The sequence below is a fragment of the Bos indicus x Bos taurus genome, chromosome 29, assembly GCF_003369695.1.
Source record: "Bos indicus x Bos taurus breed Angus x Brahman F1 hybrid chromosome 29, Bos_hybrid_MaternalHap_v2.0, whole genome shotgun sequence".
NCBI classification, from domain to species: Eukaryota; Metazoa; Chordata; class Mammalia; order Artiodactyla; family Bovidae; genus Bos; species Bos indicus x Bos taurus.
The window spans coordinates 8,717,255-8,735,244 of NC_040104.1; the positions used below are offsets into that span (position 1 = coordinate 8,717,255).

The 17,990-nt window shown below is 58.9% G+C and overlaps 2 protein-coding genes across 7 annotated transcripts in view; one reads left to right on the forward strand and one right to left on the reverse strand.

The window, feature by feature from the left end:
- Positions 1-17,990, forward strand: part of MACROD1 (MACRO domain containing 1) — a 155,094-nt gene that overhangs the window by 31,832 nt on the left and 105,272 nt on the right. The gene's annotated exons all lie outside the window — the stretch shown is intronic.
- Positions 2,067-17,990, reverse strand: part of FLRT1 (fibronectin leucine rich transmembrane protein 1) — an 86,929-nt gene continuing 71,005 nt past the window's right edge. For all 5 annotated transcript variants that reach the window (XM_027532564.1, XM_027532567.1, XM_027532568.1 and 2 more), the window contains one exon: positions 2,067-12,302. In XM_027532564.1, the coding sequence (XP_027388365.1) occupies positions 10,215-12,248 (2,034 nt within the window). In that variant the 5' untranslated portion in view covers positions 12,249-12,302 and the 3' untranslated portion in view covers positions 2,067-10,214. The remainder of the gene's footprint in view (positions 12,303-17,990) is intronic.

The following is a 17,990-nucleotide window of genomic DNA, read 5'->3' on the forward strand; positions in this document are numbered from 1 at the left end:
GGACAAGCGGGGGCACGGGGGGATGCAGCACTCCAGCCCTCTCACGGGGCCCTGGCACACGCAGGAGCAGAGTCGGCGCTGTCCCAGTGGGAGAATCGAGAGCCGTGAACTGTCCTCACGCACAGGCTTTACAGACGCACAGGGAGTAGGCGGTGGGGCCTGCGGGTCTCACCCAGCTCTGAGGCCCTGCCTGGGGAGCCCCCAGGACAGGCATTAACCCGGTGGTTCCCAGCCCGTGAGCCCTTCCTGGGCAGAACTTCTGTTAGCTCTCAGAGCCTGAGGAACACAGCCCCCGAACCCAGCTCTCCTCCCGCTCCCGCTTGAAGAGAGGGGCCCAGGGGCACCTGGTTCTGGGCCCTGCTGTCGGTCGTGTAGAGGGTGTGGTGAGCTGGGTCAGAGCCCCCCTCAGGGCTAGGGGTTGGGGCTGGGGGAAGTAAGACTGCCTGCTGACCGGTGCCCGGTCTTGGAAAGTCATCCTCCTTGGGTCCCGCCCTGATGGAGTGATCTGTTGGTCGATCGATTTGCTGGTGTTTATTGGCCGTTCACATTGGCCATGCCTCTGGGGTCTGAAAGGGGAGGAAGGGAAGATGTGCCCGCCAGGGGCCCCTAGTGAGCGAGGTGCTGGGACCCATCACCTGTGCAGGTGAGAACCAGCAGGTGGACACGGCCTCACCAGAGACGAGGCCTGAGTTGAACCTTCAACGGCCCTCAAGGGCATCGGGCCAGGAAGTCGGGGTCAGGGCCTGCCAGGGAGTGAACAGTACCTGGTGTGGCCAGGGGTGGGGGCCGGTGGATTGGCGCCGTGCTTCCAGGGGAAGCGGAATCTTCCAGAGGGCGTACAGGACCGGACCCGCCTCTGTGCCCTGGCCTCAGCGCTTCTGACAGCCACGTGCCAGGCCCGCTCCCTTGCCCCCCGAGTCCTTCTCGTCTGAGGAAACACCCTCAGTGGAGACATGGCTCCCAGAGACCCTCCCCACGCCGCCTCGGTCATGAACATCCCTTCCCTACCTCCATGAGGCTGGAAGGGGGCCCCAGCCCCACCCCCAGCACATAGTAGGCCATCAGTAAACATCTACTGACTGGCTGGTGGATCATGTTCTTAAAAGACGAGTCTCGGGTGAGGGAGTAGCAGGCAGCCCTCCCAAGCACCCCACCGTGTGCTGGGTGGACCCGCGGACGAGGTCAGGGAAGCCGTCTGTCCCTTCCCCAAGGCCCACAGTCTCTGGGATGCACCCCCCGCACCCCCGCCCAGGGGGCCAGCACCGAGGACTAAGAGGGTGGGGGGAAGGGCATCTACAGGGTCAGAGCACCCCATGTCACCCCAGCCAGGCCACCTGCCAGCAAGGCACATCCAGAAATAACCTTGCTTCCTTGGAATATAAGGGAAAAAGCTCATTAACCCGTTTCCAGATGTGGAATCAGATCTAAGGCAGAAGTAATGAGCTCTTATTTTATGTTAAATTTAGCAGAAACTGCTATTGTTCTCACGGAAAATAGTTTTTTTCCTACGGCTGCCCCCCCCCCCGCCCTGCCCCCCACCCCGCGAGGTGTGAGATATCAGAGTAGGCCTGCAGAGTCGTGAAATCGGCGGGTGCATCTTGGGGATGAAGGGTGTTGGGGGTGGGAGGACCAGGGCCAGCAGAGGGACAGCCGTGTCCCCAGCGCCCGAGCGGTTCCAGGCTTATCTGGGCGCCCACACGGCTGCTGGAGCCTCTTACAAGATAATCCACGGCTTCTATTAATACGTCTCCTCATGAAAACCCTCTTGGAATCGGCCTTTAGCTGGCAGTCGCCTTCCCTGGGGCCTGTGGGATGGGGTCAGACATCCCTTCTCCGTCCTGCAGCAGGATCACGGTTTTGGTTCTGGTGGTGCCCGGGGAATGTACTAACCCAGAGTCTCCTTCCCGCCCAGCCACCACCTCTGTGCCCGTGGGCCCCGACAGCCGGGCTGACCCTCGGAGGGCAGCCTGGGGAGGGGACGTGGGCAACCGAGACCCCCTGGGCAACAGATCCTGGCCCTGGGCACGCTGGGCCGCCAAGCTGGGAGTCAGCAGCTGAGAGGCCTGTAAAAGTTAAATCGTTCTATTTATTTCAAGAAAAGGACAAGGAAAGTGGACTTGGACATTTTATATGAAAAGAGACAAACAGAAAACAGGACCAAATAAGTTCATCACATTCATCTCAACATTGAAGTTTCAAGGCACCTACAGGAAGGAGGCCCAAGGGCAGTTCGCAGTGCACTTTGGTTTGTGTTGTCGTCGTGGTGGGTGTTTGCGTGTCCAGTGGTGAGGCTGGGAGGGGGGCAAGTGGGCCCCGGGGCCAGGCCGGGTCAGCCAGCCCAGAGTCAGATGGCAGCAGGCAGCAGCGGGAGCAGTCCCACCACTCAGACCCCCGAGACTGCTCTGCCCTTCGGAGGGAAATGAAGATGGGGGTGGCCAGGGCTGATTCTGCAGGGGGGGAAGTGCAGGGGCTCAAGGGAAGCAGAGGTGCCCTGGCTGGGGTCTCTCAGATGGCAGGAGGGACCTTGGTCGCAGCCCTGTCCTCCCCGGGCCGTGGGCTGGCCAGGCATCCGCCTTCTGCAGCAGAGGGACCCGCTTCATTTACCAGGCTCTGCCCAAGGACCCCTCCCTGCTGTCTTCCTCCCCAGGCTGTGGGGGAGGGATTCTGCTGAGTCCCCCGGCCACCCCCCAGCCCCGCCAGTGTTTTATCATACCACACCTCATGAGATACAGTAACCTTACCTCATGAGATACGGTAACCTTTGAACACTGGGAGGGGAGATTGCAGTTGGTGACTCTTAAAAACATTTGCTCTGCAGGGCGTACGCGTGGGGTTTCCTTAGTTTACTCTTCTTCTCCCCGTCCCTGTTCATACCCGCCTGGGGATGTTTGGAATTAGGGGGCGCCCGCCCCAGTCAGCAGAGTCGGGCAACCGCACTGTCTCTCTGGCTCGCCCCTGTTCACAGCCCCGCAGCCGTTCCCAGCCTTCCATAGCATCTCCCTGCTTCTCTGCCTCTCAGATGGCAAACTTCTAACGCTGGGCACTTCTGCTTCCTCCCCAGGGCTCTCAGTGTCTCCTGGACGCTGGGTGGGCTTCTCAGCTGAGGCTGCTGGCCTGCAGGCAGGTGGTGTGCCGGGCTGGGTTAAAAAAAAAAAAATCTAAGCTAGGTCCAGGGTTTTGTGTGTCTTCTTCCTGGGTTCCCAGAACCTTTTGAAAACGGGACCAGCCGGAGGTGGGTGGTCTCTGGAACCCTCTGCAGGCGTGTCCTCCGCACAGGGCACTGAGAAGCGCCCTGGACCACTGAGTTCCCAGAGATGAGCAGGTGGCAGCCCTGCTGTGTCTTCTATCGCTGGCTTGGGTTGCATTTGTTTTCCTCTGTCTTGAGGAGAGCCCGGTTGGGTCATCCAGGTGGGTGGTTCAGATGTGGGGACTCTTGACAGGAGTGTCAGACAAGGCGGGACACCCAGTTCTCTGCCCTCCTCATCAGCCACCTGAGGCTCGGCTCAGAGAGGGGGAACCGGGTCCCCCAGGTGGGCGGCTGGGTCTCACCCATGGCTGGATTTCCCCAACAGGCTCGTGGCTGCTGATCGCTGGGTCCAAGGGAGGGTGGAGTGCGATTTTCGAGGAGGAGGAGCCCTGCTAAGGCTGCCAGCGGCGTGGGTGCGGGAGGAGAGGTTCCATCATGCCCGCCCAGGCCCTGTGTACTGAACCCTGGGGACTCACGACAGAGAAGGAGAGGGACACCCCGCGTGTCAGGCACTGTTCCAGGCCTCAGTGACCCCGCGTGGAGGAGTGTGGGGACCTGGTATCTTGCCTGAGTGGCCATCCACCCTAACAGCCATAAAAGAGATTTAGGGGCAGTGACCACAAAGACCTTCCGGCAAGGTCGCCCTGGGCTTAGACGTTCGGGCTTTCAGGTATGGGGGCGGCATGGCTGGGTGTGGGAGGGACAGGGGCCATGGCACCAGGGTGGCTCTGATGGCCTCAGTGCCTCAGAGACTGGCTCTGCCAGGAAGTGGGGGCCACGCCAGCCCCCCCCCCACACAGGACCCCCAGTGCCCTCGTATGTCCACACTGCCCTCTCAGCACAAGAAACGGGGTGGGGGCCAGTGACAGTGGTCCCAAGAAGCCCCTGGCCTGGCAGGCTCTCCCACGGGGAGCAAGGCATCAGCTTTGCTGATCAGCAAGGCATCAAGCTGGTAAAGACCTGCTTGCCCTGGGCACGATGCCTGCAGAGGGGACCTGGGCAAAGGCGGGCTTTGCCCCTGCAAAACTGGAGATGGGGGTTTTGGGCAATCCTGCAAATCACATTAATGTGAGAAAATGGGCCTGGCCCCAGCGATAATAGAATTTCTGAAACTAGAGAAAAACAGTGTATTAAAAATGCAAAGGGAGGGTGGAAGAAAAGGGAGGGAAAATCAAGAGCCAAGGGAATCTTCTTGAGTGTTTTTAAAGAAGCAAATGTGGGTATTTCAGGCAACTACTTAGAACATTTCAAAAGAAATGGTAAATGCTTAAAAACGGATAGTGAAAAGCGCCCCAGGCAGCCGTCAACCTGGCTGGGACGGAGGCACTGAGCCGGCAGCCTCGAGCGTGTTGCTGGGGGAGCAGCCAGTGGGATGGGAGCTTCAGTGCCCCGGAAACGGCCCCCTAGAGGACCCAGGAGAGCCAGCCCAGGTGGTGGGTCACCCTCTGCGCTCCCGACTCCGAGACGGGGCGGCACGTGTCTGGACTTCCTCTCCAGGTGTCTCTTAGACACTGAGGATGGGGATTCTGCAGGCTGTCTGGTGTGTAAGCGGCCCTCTGCCGTGGCTAGGTGGCCCGGCTGTGGGATGGCCCTGCTGTGGGATGGCCCTGACCTGTGATTTTCAGGGGACATGTGTCATTTTGAGCAATCTCCCAATATCTTGCTTACACGGTCCTCAGGGATGGTAAAGTAAGAGTAGGAGCCAAGATCTTCTCGTCCAAGAACCAGGCATTGGTATAGGCAAGAAAGTACCTGCCACGTCCCCATCAAGTGCTTGAATGCTCCCAGTGACAGGGAGCTCACTGCCTCTCTCTGCTGGGCAGCTCTCTCTTCCTGACCTTCAGTTCTCTCTACAGCTGGCCCCACTTCCCCTTCACTGGCTGCAGGGAAGGGATCAGAAACAGACCCGCCCTGGAACAGAAAGGAAGCAGAAAGGCTCATGGCTTTACAAAGTCCTGCCCACAAAGGTCCCCTAGCTTTTCACCCTGAAGGCAGATGGGATCTGGAGGGTGGTGGGGGCAACAGAGTCTCTGCTGGGGGCCGGGACAGCCCCCAATCCCACGGCACTTGATGGAAGCAAACCTGCTTTCCCCTCCAGACTCGAGGCCAGGCTCTGTCCACCTCAGCGTGTCCCGAGCGCTGGAGCAGGCAGGGGGCCAGCCTTCAGAGATCCTCAGCTCCCCGCAAGCCAGGCCCAGCCAACCTGCGCTCTGCCTAGACCACTGGGAGCAGGTTCATAAAATGCGAAAAATCCCCCTTTCCCTTCACCTCCAAGGAGTTTAATCTTTCCTAATCAATTTAGCAGACTCGCTTGGTTGTAAATGGTAATGATTTGCATTTTTGAGCCTTTTTATCCCTCCTTAAGAAAAAAGATGCCTCCTCTGCCTGCATTCTGGAAGGCCTGAGCTGGGCTGTGAATGGCTCGTTAGCATTCACCCTGGCGCAGATCCAGTGCCAGGCATCCGCCGCCCAGCACCTGCACGGATCTGAGTTTGGGGGGGTATGGCCACACGGCTGACCCCGCCCGAGCCCCTGAGAACGCAGTCTGGCCCTCAGGGGGCTTCAGCCACTGTGCGCCCTGAGGCCCTGCCTTCCTGCAAGTGCCCCAGCTCTCCCCCGGCTGCCTTCTCAGCTCCATTGCTCCCTGTCTGCCGCATCCAATTTTTCTTGTTGTATTTTTCATAAGCGCGAGGCTCAGAAGCCCCGTCCTCCCTGGCACGTTCAGCAGGAAGCAGATTTCTGGAGGGGGTTGGCTTTGGGACTTGAGCTGCCATTGGAGGGGGGTGGCAGTGTCCTCTGCTCGCTCTGCGGCTCTGAGGGGGTGAAGGAGCGGGCTCAGACGCAGTCTCGGCACGTTGCCCAGCCGCCCCTTCCCTTCTCGAGGCCCCAGTCAGCCCCCTCAGCCCCCCAGGACCCCTCACCTGGCCAGTCCCTCTTACTCTTGGCCTCCATCACCTGCCGTGGGCCAACTAGAACCTTCCAGAGTCAGTAGACAGGGGTAGGCGGGTAGTGGGCGCCTCTTTTCTGCCAGTGGTGCACCCAGCTTTTCTGGGTGGAACCAGACCCGGCCTCAGCCCACCCCTGCTTTACAGAAGGGGAAACAGAGGCTGTGGGTTCACAAAGCCGGCTTTCCCTGCCCCGCCTGGAAACCCTCCCTGTCTCTTCGTGCTCTGCTGCTTGCTGGGGCAGTCGGGCCTCCCGGGACCCGTAGGGGACTGCGGGGGAAGCTTGGTGCCCATCGAAGAAGACAGAGGCACAGGCAGGCATGGGCTTCGGACTTAGGGAGCGGAAGCCTGAGCCCCCCAGTCGTGCCATATTCCCAGCCGCCGTCACCTCCCCTGCCAGTGTCACCCAAAGCGGGAAGGAGCCGGCGCCCCAGCTCCTGCCCCCGAAGCCCAGAGGCCCCCTGGTTGGCCACGCAGCTTGCCATGTTAGTGGGAGGCAGTCCAGGACGCAGGGGCCAACCTAGAGAAGATGGAGGCTTCCGCGGAAGGCCGCGGGAAGAGGGAAGAAAAGGAGCTTCTGATGCACATCATGTCTGCGGAATTGAGTATGACTAATTAATAGATTTTATTCTTAGTAATCTCTTAAGCATTCCATACGTTGGGCCCCACGCCTGAGCTGAGCTTACAAGAGGCCTCATTCGCAAAATGCAAATGACTCGCCTGGCCCCGCTGCCTGCTTTCCTCGCCTTCTCTCTTTCCTTTTTTTTAGGGGAAATTTAAAGGAAAATTGCCATGTAATAGAAAAGAGATTCCAATCACTACATCTAATTACCACGAAGGGTAAACCACTTAACCAAAGAAGTGTCATGGGCTTTTTTTTTTTTTCTTTTTTAAACTTGAAACCTGCCTTAAATACCACGAGATACACTCATCAGCGCTGAGGGCACGGAGGTTTGTTCCGGCTAGTTAAGAGGCTGCAAAGGTCAGGTGGGCCACCCACAAGAGGGAGATTCTAGACAGAAGTGGTGGCCCAGGCCCTGTGTCCTCAGGTGCTTCTCGGGGCTGGGGGAGGCTGGGCGCCCTGGCACACCCTTTCTCGTTAGGTTACCTGGCTGGCCAGGGGGAACCTGGACCAGGAGGGGATGGGGTTTCAGAGTGGACCTGGCTTCAGGGCCCCATCCCTGGCCTGGGGGGCCGGGAGACAGCTGACATTGGAGGCTTGTTCTTAGAAGGGGCTCTGGAGAGGTACTGGGATGCTGAGAAAAGATGAGAGGAGGCCCGTGGGGCCTGGCTGGGCTGAGTCTCCACTGTCTCCAGCAATTTTACACGGGCAGAAGGATGCCCGCAGCAAGCACCTGGCTTCCCCTCGGGGTGAGGTGGGGCCCGCGCCCCTGAGTGCAGGAGCTGGGAGGAGGAGACCAATATGTCCTCAGGCTGGGGTTGGGGCGGGGGGCCTGGCCTGCTTTGAGCGAGAAGGAGGGTGGTCATCTTCCGGGCCTGGCTTGGAGGGTGCTGCTGGCATAGGCAGGCTCTCAGAGCTGCCGGGTATGCCCTCGCTGTGTAGGACCTCCTGCGGTTCCCCAAATACCTTCCCACCCAGCCTCTAAGGGGAGGATCTGACCTCTCACTTGGCTCCGGGAGAGGAGGACATATGTGGAGGGAGAGCAGGGGACCCAGCATGTTGGTGGCTGGGGTGGGGGTTTGGCAGCGGGGAGGCTGGGACCCAGGGTTCCTGGCACACTGGCCAGAGACTGGAGTGGTGCCCTTAGGGAGAAGACTGCATTCAGGGAACAGCAGAGACCTTGAACTTCTGACCCCTGGCCAGTGCCCCTTCTCCTGGACGCTGCTTGGGGGTCCCCTCTGCCCCTCCCTGGGCCACAGGGAAGGGGCCTGTATCTGGGGCGGGGGTGGGAGAGGGAGATGTGAGATTGACGCTCGGAAGCTTTTCTTTCCTGACTTCATCGTAGGAGAAAGCGCTTCAGGTGGGAAAAGGGAAACAGCTCGAGTCTAGAATGAAATGTGTCGGTGACCCTCGGCGTCTCCCTCAAGCTGGGGGTCGAGGATCCCCGCTCGGTGATACCATCCGCCCCGCCCGGCGATGAGCACTGCACCTCTCGTCCACCTCACTCACACGGCCGTTGTGTCCGTCTCTTTGAACCCCGGCCTCTTCGCTGAGGGGCCAGTGGCGTCTTTTCATGTTGGGCGAGTGGCTGGGCCCCGGACCTGTCCCCGCAGCCCAGTGACTGCTGTTTGTCTCCTCTCCCTGCCTTTGGCTTTTGTCAGAGCAGCCGAGATCTTTTGAAAACGCCACGGCCAGGGGCTGGACCCCTTCTCATCCTCCCTGCCCTCAGGCCAGCGCCTCTCCTTTTGATATTGCCCCTCCTGGGTGCAGGACAGCTGGCACCTGGACAAACAGTGACCCCCAGCTGCCCGAGTGCTGGAACGCCGTGGCCATCAGAACCCCAGGCCCTTCTCCTCTCTTCTTGCCAGATTCGCTGTCATTATTTCATCATCGTTTTAATCTCATGGCTCGCCAAACAGTCCTGTCAGTTATGAATGATGGCAGCATTGATTCCAGAGGGAAGGGAAAAAAAAAACTGAACTCTTCTGAAGGCTCCGGTCAGTGTCCTTTTGGAGGCTGGCATTTTTAGAGAGATCTGGCCTTCCTTCTGCAGAGCAGAGACCCCGGGGTGGGCACGGCTGAGTGTGTTCTACATTCTTGGGTGGTGGGGGCTGGAGGGGTGGGTTGCTGTCTCCTAGGGCTTTTCTGAGAATTGTCATGTCTTTTTCTGGGCTTTGTTTGAGCAGCCATGGAAACCATTAGGTCTAATCAGCTGATATAGAAAAAAAAAAAAAAGTCCCTGCACCAATTACCTGTCTTGGAGGAAGCACACTGCACACAAAGTAACTCTTGATACACTGCATCTGAGGTGTAGGGGGGAGGTGAGGACGCGGGCGGCCAAAGAGAGCTCTTCTCGACATCAGAAAGGAGCTCGGCCCAGCCCTGGACACCCTGAGATAGCACTGAGCTGAAAACACCGCTTGCCCAGGGTCTCCCCAGCCACCCGGCCAAGACAGACATGCCTCCGCCTTTAGGAACGGCACTGTCCCCCACCCCACTCCCATCCCCAGCACAGTCCACTTACTCAATGGTTTCTAGGAGAAAGCGACATCTTCGCGACTCTATTGTCTCAGGACATTGTACGAACTGACCCAAGCAGGACTGTAAGGACTGTATATGTGGCTCTGTCTACCCATCTGAATACAGAGACGCCCCATCAAGACAGACGGGTCGAGAGACGCACCTCCAGGTGGCTGGGAAAGCCACAGCTTCCATGGCGCTCCCGTGATCCTATGCTGCATGGAATTGAGGAGGGCTCCAGTAGAGGAAAAAGAAAGTTTGCTTTTTAATCGACTATACCGTTGTTCAGAGAGTGCCGTGAAGGACACGCTCTTTTCTGCCAATCTGTAAGGGAAAAAGGCATGGAAAGAACCAGGGAAGAGATTTCAGGACAATATCTCCATAGCAAAAGATCCTTTTCTTCCCCTCTCCTTTGTGAGAAGCCTGAAAACCTTCCATCATGTCATCTCCAGTGAGCAGCCAGCCGCGAGGGCTGGGTGAAGGGCTCCGTGCTGGCGGCTTCTGAAACGGCTCCTCTGTGACGGCTGTGCGCGGAGCGTGAGACGCACAGGTAGTCTCTTCCCAGCTCAGGGGGTAAAAAGAAGCCCCGACCCAACCCTTCCTGCCATATTATTTTTAGTCTTTCCCTCCCCACCTGGCATAATTTGGTATAAATTATGTCTTCAGCAACGTCAAACCTCCCTCCTGCCTTCTATTCTTTAAAAAAAAAAATTTTTTTTCCCACTGTTGGGTCCTACAAAACTGTCAACCCTCCCCAAACTCTGCTTTCTGCCGGGAAAGTCAGCGTGGAGTTTCTTTGCCTTGTTCCCGTCGGATGGCAGCCAGCTGGTCACAGTCCCCCCGCAGTGGCCGCGCCGGGAGGCAGGGGAGGGGCGCAGCCTCAGGTGTAGGAGTAGTCTATGTCGGGGATGCCCCCGTCGCGATAGCCCCGTGTGGTGCCGTAGCCGATGGTGTGCGTGCCCTTGCAGAGGCTGCTGCCGTTGGAGGGGAAGATGGTGTGGACCACGTACTCCTCTTTGGCGCGGTAAGGGTTGATGGGCAGCATCTGCAACCCGGGGCCGCGGATCTCCAAGATGGAGTTATCCTTCTTGGTCCCCGACTCCAGATAGTCGTCCTTTTTCCGGCTGCCCCGGTTGTAGGCCCGCTCCCGGGTCAGCAGCTCGCTGGCCCGGTGCACGTACCAGCAGATGGCCCCGAGGACGAGGAAGAGGAAGACGAGGGCCACGGCGCCACCGATGATGCCCGCCAGGGGCAGGCCCGCCATGGGGTCGGCGTTCTGCTCCTGGTTGAGGGTGGTGGCGGGGCCGGAGCTGTCGGCCGTCTCCGCCTTGGCGCACACGGGCGTCTCGTCGGCCACGTAGGTGTTGCCGGTGTCCATGGTGACCATGCAGATGATGTAGGTGGACTTGGGCTCCAGGGCCGTTAGCAGGTACTCTGTCTTGTCGCCCTGCACGAGGGTCTCCGTGATGGAGCCCACGGCCGGGCTGTGGCCCAGGCGCAGCCAGCTGAGCCGGAAGGAGGAGGCGGGCAGCGTGGCCTTCCATGTGATGCGGATGGAGTCCGCCGTCAGGGGCTTCACGTGGATGGCCAGGGTCTTGGCACTATCGCCCGTGGCCATGGGGTAGTCGAGGCTGGAGTCGGGGAGGCGCAGCCCCGGCCTCTTGGCCTTGAGGGTGAAGAGAGAGCCCTGGGGCGTGGTGACAGAGGCATGGTCACTGGCGTGCGTGGTCTTAGCAGCGGCGTTGACTGCGCCGCCCTGCGCCCCCGCCTCGAAGCACTCGTCCATCTCGCTGGTGATGTCCTTGATGGCCATGCCCCGGACCTTCTCGGGGCCCTGGCACATGAGACCGCGCACGTTGACCACGGCCGCCCGCGCCTTCACCCAGTCCCGCAGCCACAGGAGGTTACAGCCGCAGAACCAAGGGTTGTTCCGGAGCAGCAGCTGGGCTAGGTTCTCCAGGTCGTCGAACAGGCCGCGGGGCAGCGTGGTCAGGTTGTTGTTGGACAGGTCCAGGCGCTCCAGCTCGCGCATCTTGGCCAGCGTGTTGTAGGGCACGTGGCTGATGGCATTGTCCTGCAGGTAGAGCTTCTGCAGGCGGGCGCTGGGCAGGTTGAGGGGCGGGGCGGCCAGCGAGTTGCGCACCAGTGAGAGCTCGGTCAGGTTCTGCAGGCGGCTGAAGGTGTCGTCGGCGATGCGCTGGTTGGCCAGCAGGTTGCCGTCCAGCACCAGGCGCCGCAGGCTGCTGAGGCCCTTGAAGGCGTGCAGCGGGATGGTGGAGATGCGGTTGTCGTCCAGCCGCAGCTCCTCCAGCGTGCGGGGCAGCCCCGAGGGAATGCTGCTCAGGTGGTTCCTGCTCAGGAAGAGCAGCTTGAGCTGCTTGCTGTCGGCGAAGGCATCCTCCTCGATGCTGACGGTGGACACGGAGTTGTCGTCCAGGTGCAGCTTCTCCAGCAGCGGGATGCGGGCCAGCGAGTCCCGGGCGATGGTGCGCACGTTGTTGTCCTGCAGATGCAGCTCCCTCAGGGAGCGGGGCAGGTTGACGGGGAACTCGTCCAGGTCATTCTCGTACAGGTAGATGACCTGCACGTTGACCTTGGTCTTGAGGTCCTGGGGGATGCCGGCATTGTTGATCTGGTTGTTCTGCAGGTAGAGGGTGGTGGCGTCATCGGGGATGTCGGCAGGGATGGACGTGAGCCCCCGGTCGTTGCAGTAGATGAAGCCGTTGTCGCAGCGGCACACGGAGGGGCACGTGGTGCTGTCGATGACCTCCGTCAGGAAGGCGATGAGCCCGTAGCAGAGGAAAAGCCAGTCCCGCAGGTCCATGGTGGCCGTGGTCATCACGACGGTGGCCGTGACGGTGGTGGCGGGCGTGGCGGTGGTGGCGGCGGCAGCGGTGGGGTGTGCCACCACCATGGTGGACGGCTGGCGGAGCCGGGCCCCCCCTCCCCTGACTTGCAGCCTCTACACCTGCAAGGAGCACAAGACACGTGCGGTGAGAGCGAGTCTGGCACCTGCCCAACCTGCCGCTGAGGCGCGGCTGCAGTCAGGGCCGCGGGGCAGAGGTCAGGCCTTGAGGCGCACGCCCCCTGGCCCTTCCGAATGCCAAGTTTACATCTCAGGTGCTCGCTCGGGCTGCGGTCAGCCTCTAAGGACATCTGGCTAACGTTAATCTCAGCGGGAGCAAAGATGCTGCCCGTGAATGAAACAGACGTGGCCTTGGCCTTCCTGGACTATGACCCTGGGCCGCGCATGAGGTTAATTTAGTGCGAGCCGGGCTGCAGGTTTGATCTTTTCTTTCAAGATCCCCACACTCAGCCCATCTTTATGGCTGACGCTGAAAGGCTGGTCGGTGTCGGTGGGATGGCTTTAGAGCCCCCATTTCTCATGAAACAGTGAACCCACATCCCTCTCTGGCTCGGAACCAAGCCCTGAAGGGAAAGTTTATTTCCACAAGGCCTGTGAGCTCAGTGGGGGTTGGGGGGGGGCGTCACTGGAACCTGCAAAAAGAATCTGCCAGCGTCGTCACCGGCGAGCAGGGGAAAGTGAGGCGCTTCATCGTCTGGTGTTAAAACAACATGTCCTGTTTGTCACTCGTGCGTCTTATAGACAGAAGAACGGGCGTCAACAGGACCGCCTTCTCGTGTATTTACAGAAATCTCTTTCTAGCAGAGGTGCCCTCCCTACCGCATTCCATGTAATGTGAGAAATCAGTCCTCACTTTGCCCCCTTCCCATAGAAAACTTTCAGCTCTTTTGAAAAATACATATATCTGGTTTCTAGCATTTAAAGTCGGGAAACACGATAAGAGGAGGGAGGGGTCCACACTCCGAGGGAATTGTCTGCAAGGTGTAATTTCGGTTTTCACAAATGGAAAAATTGCAGTGTAGATTTTTTTCTCATATTACTTTACTGTTCGTGGTGGTAAAAAATCAATTAAAGAGAAATTATCTTTCAGCCTCAGTGGGGAAGGTGTGTTCGTGCAGCCAGCAAAGATCTGCTTTATAACTCCAGGTTCACAGGAGCTTTTTGGTATGAGACATGATGGCCTCGAGCAGTCTGAACCGAGGCCGCAGCCTGGGGGGTGGCCCTGGAGTGCAGAGCAGAATCGGGACCCACTCACTGAATGAGACTGTGGGGACCTCACTTCCATGCCCCAGGGACCCCGTGTCTCCGTTTCTCAACCAGAGCACATCCTTCTTCCTTCTGTTCTTTATTCCTCTCTGTGCAGCAAACTGCTCGTCACCCTTCGGGACCATGCTCAAAAGCATCCTCCTCTGCGATGTCTTCCTGATCCCATATAGAGCTTTCCTCTGCTACATCCATTCATTTGTCCATTCATCCACCGACCCACCTATTTACCCACCCATCTATCCATGTACTTGAGCAAACTCTGGGATATAGTGGAGGGCAGGGAAGCCTGGTGTGCTGCAGCCCATGGGGTCACAAAGAGTCAGACACAGCTTAGTGACTGAACAACAACTATCCATGTACCCATCTGTACATCCATCCATCCACTCATCTATTTACCCATCCATCCACCCACCCACTCAGCCATCCATCCATCCATCCATCCATCCACCCACCCACTCACCCATCCACCCACCCACTCAGCTGTCCATCCATCCATCCACCCACCCACCCACTCACTCACCCATCCATCCATCCACCCACCCACTCAGCCGTCCATCCATCCATCCATGCATCCACCCACTTAGCCATCCATCCATCCACCCACCCACTCAGCCGTCCATCCATCCATCCATGCATCCACCCACTCAGCCGTCCATCCATCCACCCACCCACTCACCCATCTACTCAGCCATCCATCCATCCATCCATCCACCTACCCACTCACCCATCCATCCATCCACCCACTCAGCCGTCCATCCATCCACCCACCCACTCAGCCATCCACCCATCCATCCATCTACCCACCCACTCAGCCATCCATCCATCCACCCACCCACTCAGCCATCCATCCATCCACCCACCCACTCAGCCATCCATCCATCCACCCACCCACTCAGCCATCCATCCATCCATCCATCCATCCACCCACCCACTCAGCCATCCACCCATCCATCCATCCACCCACCCACTCAGCCATCTACCCATCCATCCACCCACTCAGCCATCCACCCATCCACCCACCCACTCAGCCATCCACCCATCCATCCATCCACCCACTCAGCCGTCCATCCATCCATCCACCCACTCAGCCATCCATCCGTCCATCCATCCATCCACCCACCCACTCAGCCATCCACCCACCCATCCATCCACCCACCCACTCAGCCATCCACCCATCCACCCACCCACTCAGCCATCCATCCATCCACCCATCCATCCATCCACCCATCCATCCATCCACCCACCCACTCAGCCATCCGTCCATCCACCCACCCACTCAGTCATCCATCCATCCATCCACCCACCCACTCAGCCATCCATCCATGGATCTGTCCATCCACCCACCCACTCACCCATCCACCCACCCACTCAGCTGTCCATCCATCCATCCACCCACCCACCCACTCACTCACCCATCCATCCATCCACCCACCCACTCAGCCGTCCATCCATCCATCCATGCATCCACCCACTCAGCCGTCCATCCATCCACCCACCCACTCACCCATCTACTCAGCCATCCATCCATCCATCCATCCACCTACCCACTCACCCATCCATCCATCCACCCACTCAGCCGTCCATCCATCCACCCACCCACTCAGCCATCCACCCATCCATCCATCTACCCACCCACTCAGCCATCCATCCATCCACCCACCCACTCAGCCATCCATCCATCCACCCACCCACTCAGCCATCCATCCATCCACCCACCCACTCAGCCATCCATCCATCCATCCATCCATCCACCCACCCACTCAGCCATCCACCCATCCATCCATCCACCCACCCACTCAGCCATCTACCCATCCATCCACCCACTCAGCCATCCACCCATCCACCCACCCACTCAGCCATCCACCCATCCATCCATCCACCCACTCAGCCGTCCATCCATCCATCCACCCACTCAGCCATCCATCCGTCCATCCATCCATCCACCCACCCACTCAGCCATCCACCCATCCATCCATCCACCCACCCACTCAGCCATCCATCCATCCACCCACCCACTCAGCCATCCGTCCATCCACCCACCCACTCAGTCATCCATCCATCCATCCACCCACCCACTCAGCCATCCATCCATGGATCTGTCCATCCACCCACCCAGCCAGCCATCCATGGATCTGTCCATCCAGCCATTCAGCATATCTTTCTTGAGCAGCTGCTATGTGCCAACCTGTGTTCTAGTCACTTGAGATTCTCTTCTAGTTGGATGGTAGCTCATACTATAATAAAGCTCATCTAGAATTTTATGAATATTAAAGTCATTTAATCTTCCCAGCAAATGTCAGGTCAGGGCCCTGGTTATTCCTATTTAACAGATGAAAACACTGAAGCTTGGAGATGTTAAGTTAAGCTGGGCCACTTGAGAAGTGGTGAGGAAGAACCTAGGGGAGGTCTTGACCACTAGGCTTGTGGGCTGCAGGTCAGGCTGTATGGTGGCCAGTGTTTTAAGGTCCCCTGCCTAAATTTTGGGTGCTCAAGGGCAGAGACGGTGGGCTGTGTAGGCCTGGTGTGACTTGGCACCTGTGACCACCCAAGGACAGAGGGAGCCAGCTGAAGTGCTGAGAAAGGTTGGAATGCCTCTGCCCCGCTCGCTGTGGCCCCCTCAGCGCATGCCCTGTTTGCATTATAGAGGCTTTGCTGAGGCTGCTGGCAGCTCCAAGGCCTTCTGGAGGGAGCTTGGGCTTTGCCCATGGCTAATGCACCAACTCCACTCCGGGCTTGCTAGCGGAATGAAACTTTGTCCTTGAGGTGGACCCAAGGCAAGGTGAGGGCCCGCCGAGGACACCTGGGTGGAAGCACGTGGGGGTGGGGGCGGGTGCATGAGGCCTGCGCCTGGAGTCGGGGAGGGATGAGGTCCTGAGGGCAGAAGGGGGACTGGCGAGACTGTGACCGATGCTCTGGGCCTCTTCCCAGCCGCCCCCCTGGCCTGAGGGGCTGAGGACATTTGCCTGCTCACTCCTGCTGCTCCTGTAGAGGTTGCCTCTGGTCTGTGGGTCCTGACCGCACTCACGCCCCTGCCCCTGGGCATTTGGAGCTGGCCTGTGCTCATGGTCCTCGGTGAGTTTGGACGGGGCTAACCCAGGCCCTGCCCAGCCCCTCACAGGTATGTGTTTGGATCCGTGCCCACCTGTCACATACACATGAGTCCGCTTTACAGCTGAGCAGAGACACTGAGGCTCAGAGAAGTGAGGGACCCATCCAAGGTCATGGCCAGCCCAGGTTTCCAGCTGCACCTCTGTCCTTTCCTCGGCGTGGAGCCAGAGTCACGAGGTCATGGAGCCTAGAAGTCCCATCTCAAGAGGCAGGTCCAAGGCAGGTGCTGGGGACAGGAAGGCTCAGGCCCGCTCAAGGCCACCTTGCCTCAGTCTCAGTGGTCAGTCTGAGCCCAGGTCCCCAGCATCTGGCCAGTGGCTCTGCACCCTCCCTGACCTGTCAGCTGCTGGCACTCAGGAATGCTGGTGGCCCTGGCGCTCAGGGATTCCGGAGCAGTGCCCTGAGCAGGGAGCAGACTTGTTAAGGCCAAAGCCAAGGCCAGACCGCCTTCTCTGGCATGAACATCAGTTCCCCTGCCCGCTCAGCTCATGGCCACAGCCCTCAGCCTCCAGAGGCCCCGGCATCATAATAGGGTCTAAATTGCACCTTTCAGAGATTCTGATGGATAACCAAGAAGCATTTGGGAGGCAGGGACCCAAGGCCTTTCCGTTCCCCTGTCTTCAGGCCTCATCCATCTTGGCTGAGTGTCCCCAGCCATCCCCCTTCCCCCAAGGCCTCCCCATGCTGAGCCCTCTGGCTCCAGGAAGACACAGTGAGACCTGGGGCAGGGAGGAAGACACCTTGCCCCAGGAGCCCTTTAATTGCCCGGGTGCCACGAGGACTTTTTATTCCCTTGTTCTGTGTTTGACGGTTTATGTGGCCATCAAATTAAACCTGGTAGATAGCCCATCTTTTACGGGGGTCACTTGTCATTGTTGCGAGAATCTCGCAGACTTCAGCGTGGTGTGAGGTACGACCTGCCGGTGCCATGAATGGCAGCAGGCTCCTTGGCGTGCAATGAAGTTGGGGGAGGGGAGCAGTGGGATGGCTCAGACTAGGGGTGTCCAGACTCCCCTAGCCCAGGGCTGACCTGGGGCATCATTCTCAGCATCCTCCCATCAGCTGCTAGTGTCTGCCATCTCGGACAGGGAGACCTCGGTTCGAGTGCTGCCTCTGCCACTTCCAGGCTGTGAGATCTTGAGCAAGTTACCTGCCCTCTCTGAGCTTTAGTTTCCACATCTATAAATGGAGTCAAGTTCCTCTCACGGGGGAGTCACTACTGAGCATCCAGTGAGGTAGTACATGCAAAGTACCCCCGCGGACGTGCAGCCTGTGTGTCCCGATGCCCGAAGTTTAAAAGCTGCTATGAGTGTGAGCAAACTCCGGGAGATGGTGAGAGACAGGGAAGCCTGGCATGCTGCAGTCCATGCGGTGGCAACTGTTGTTCAGACACCACATAGCGATTGAACAACAACA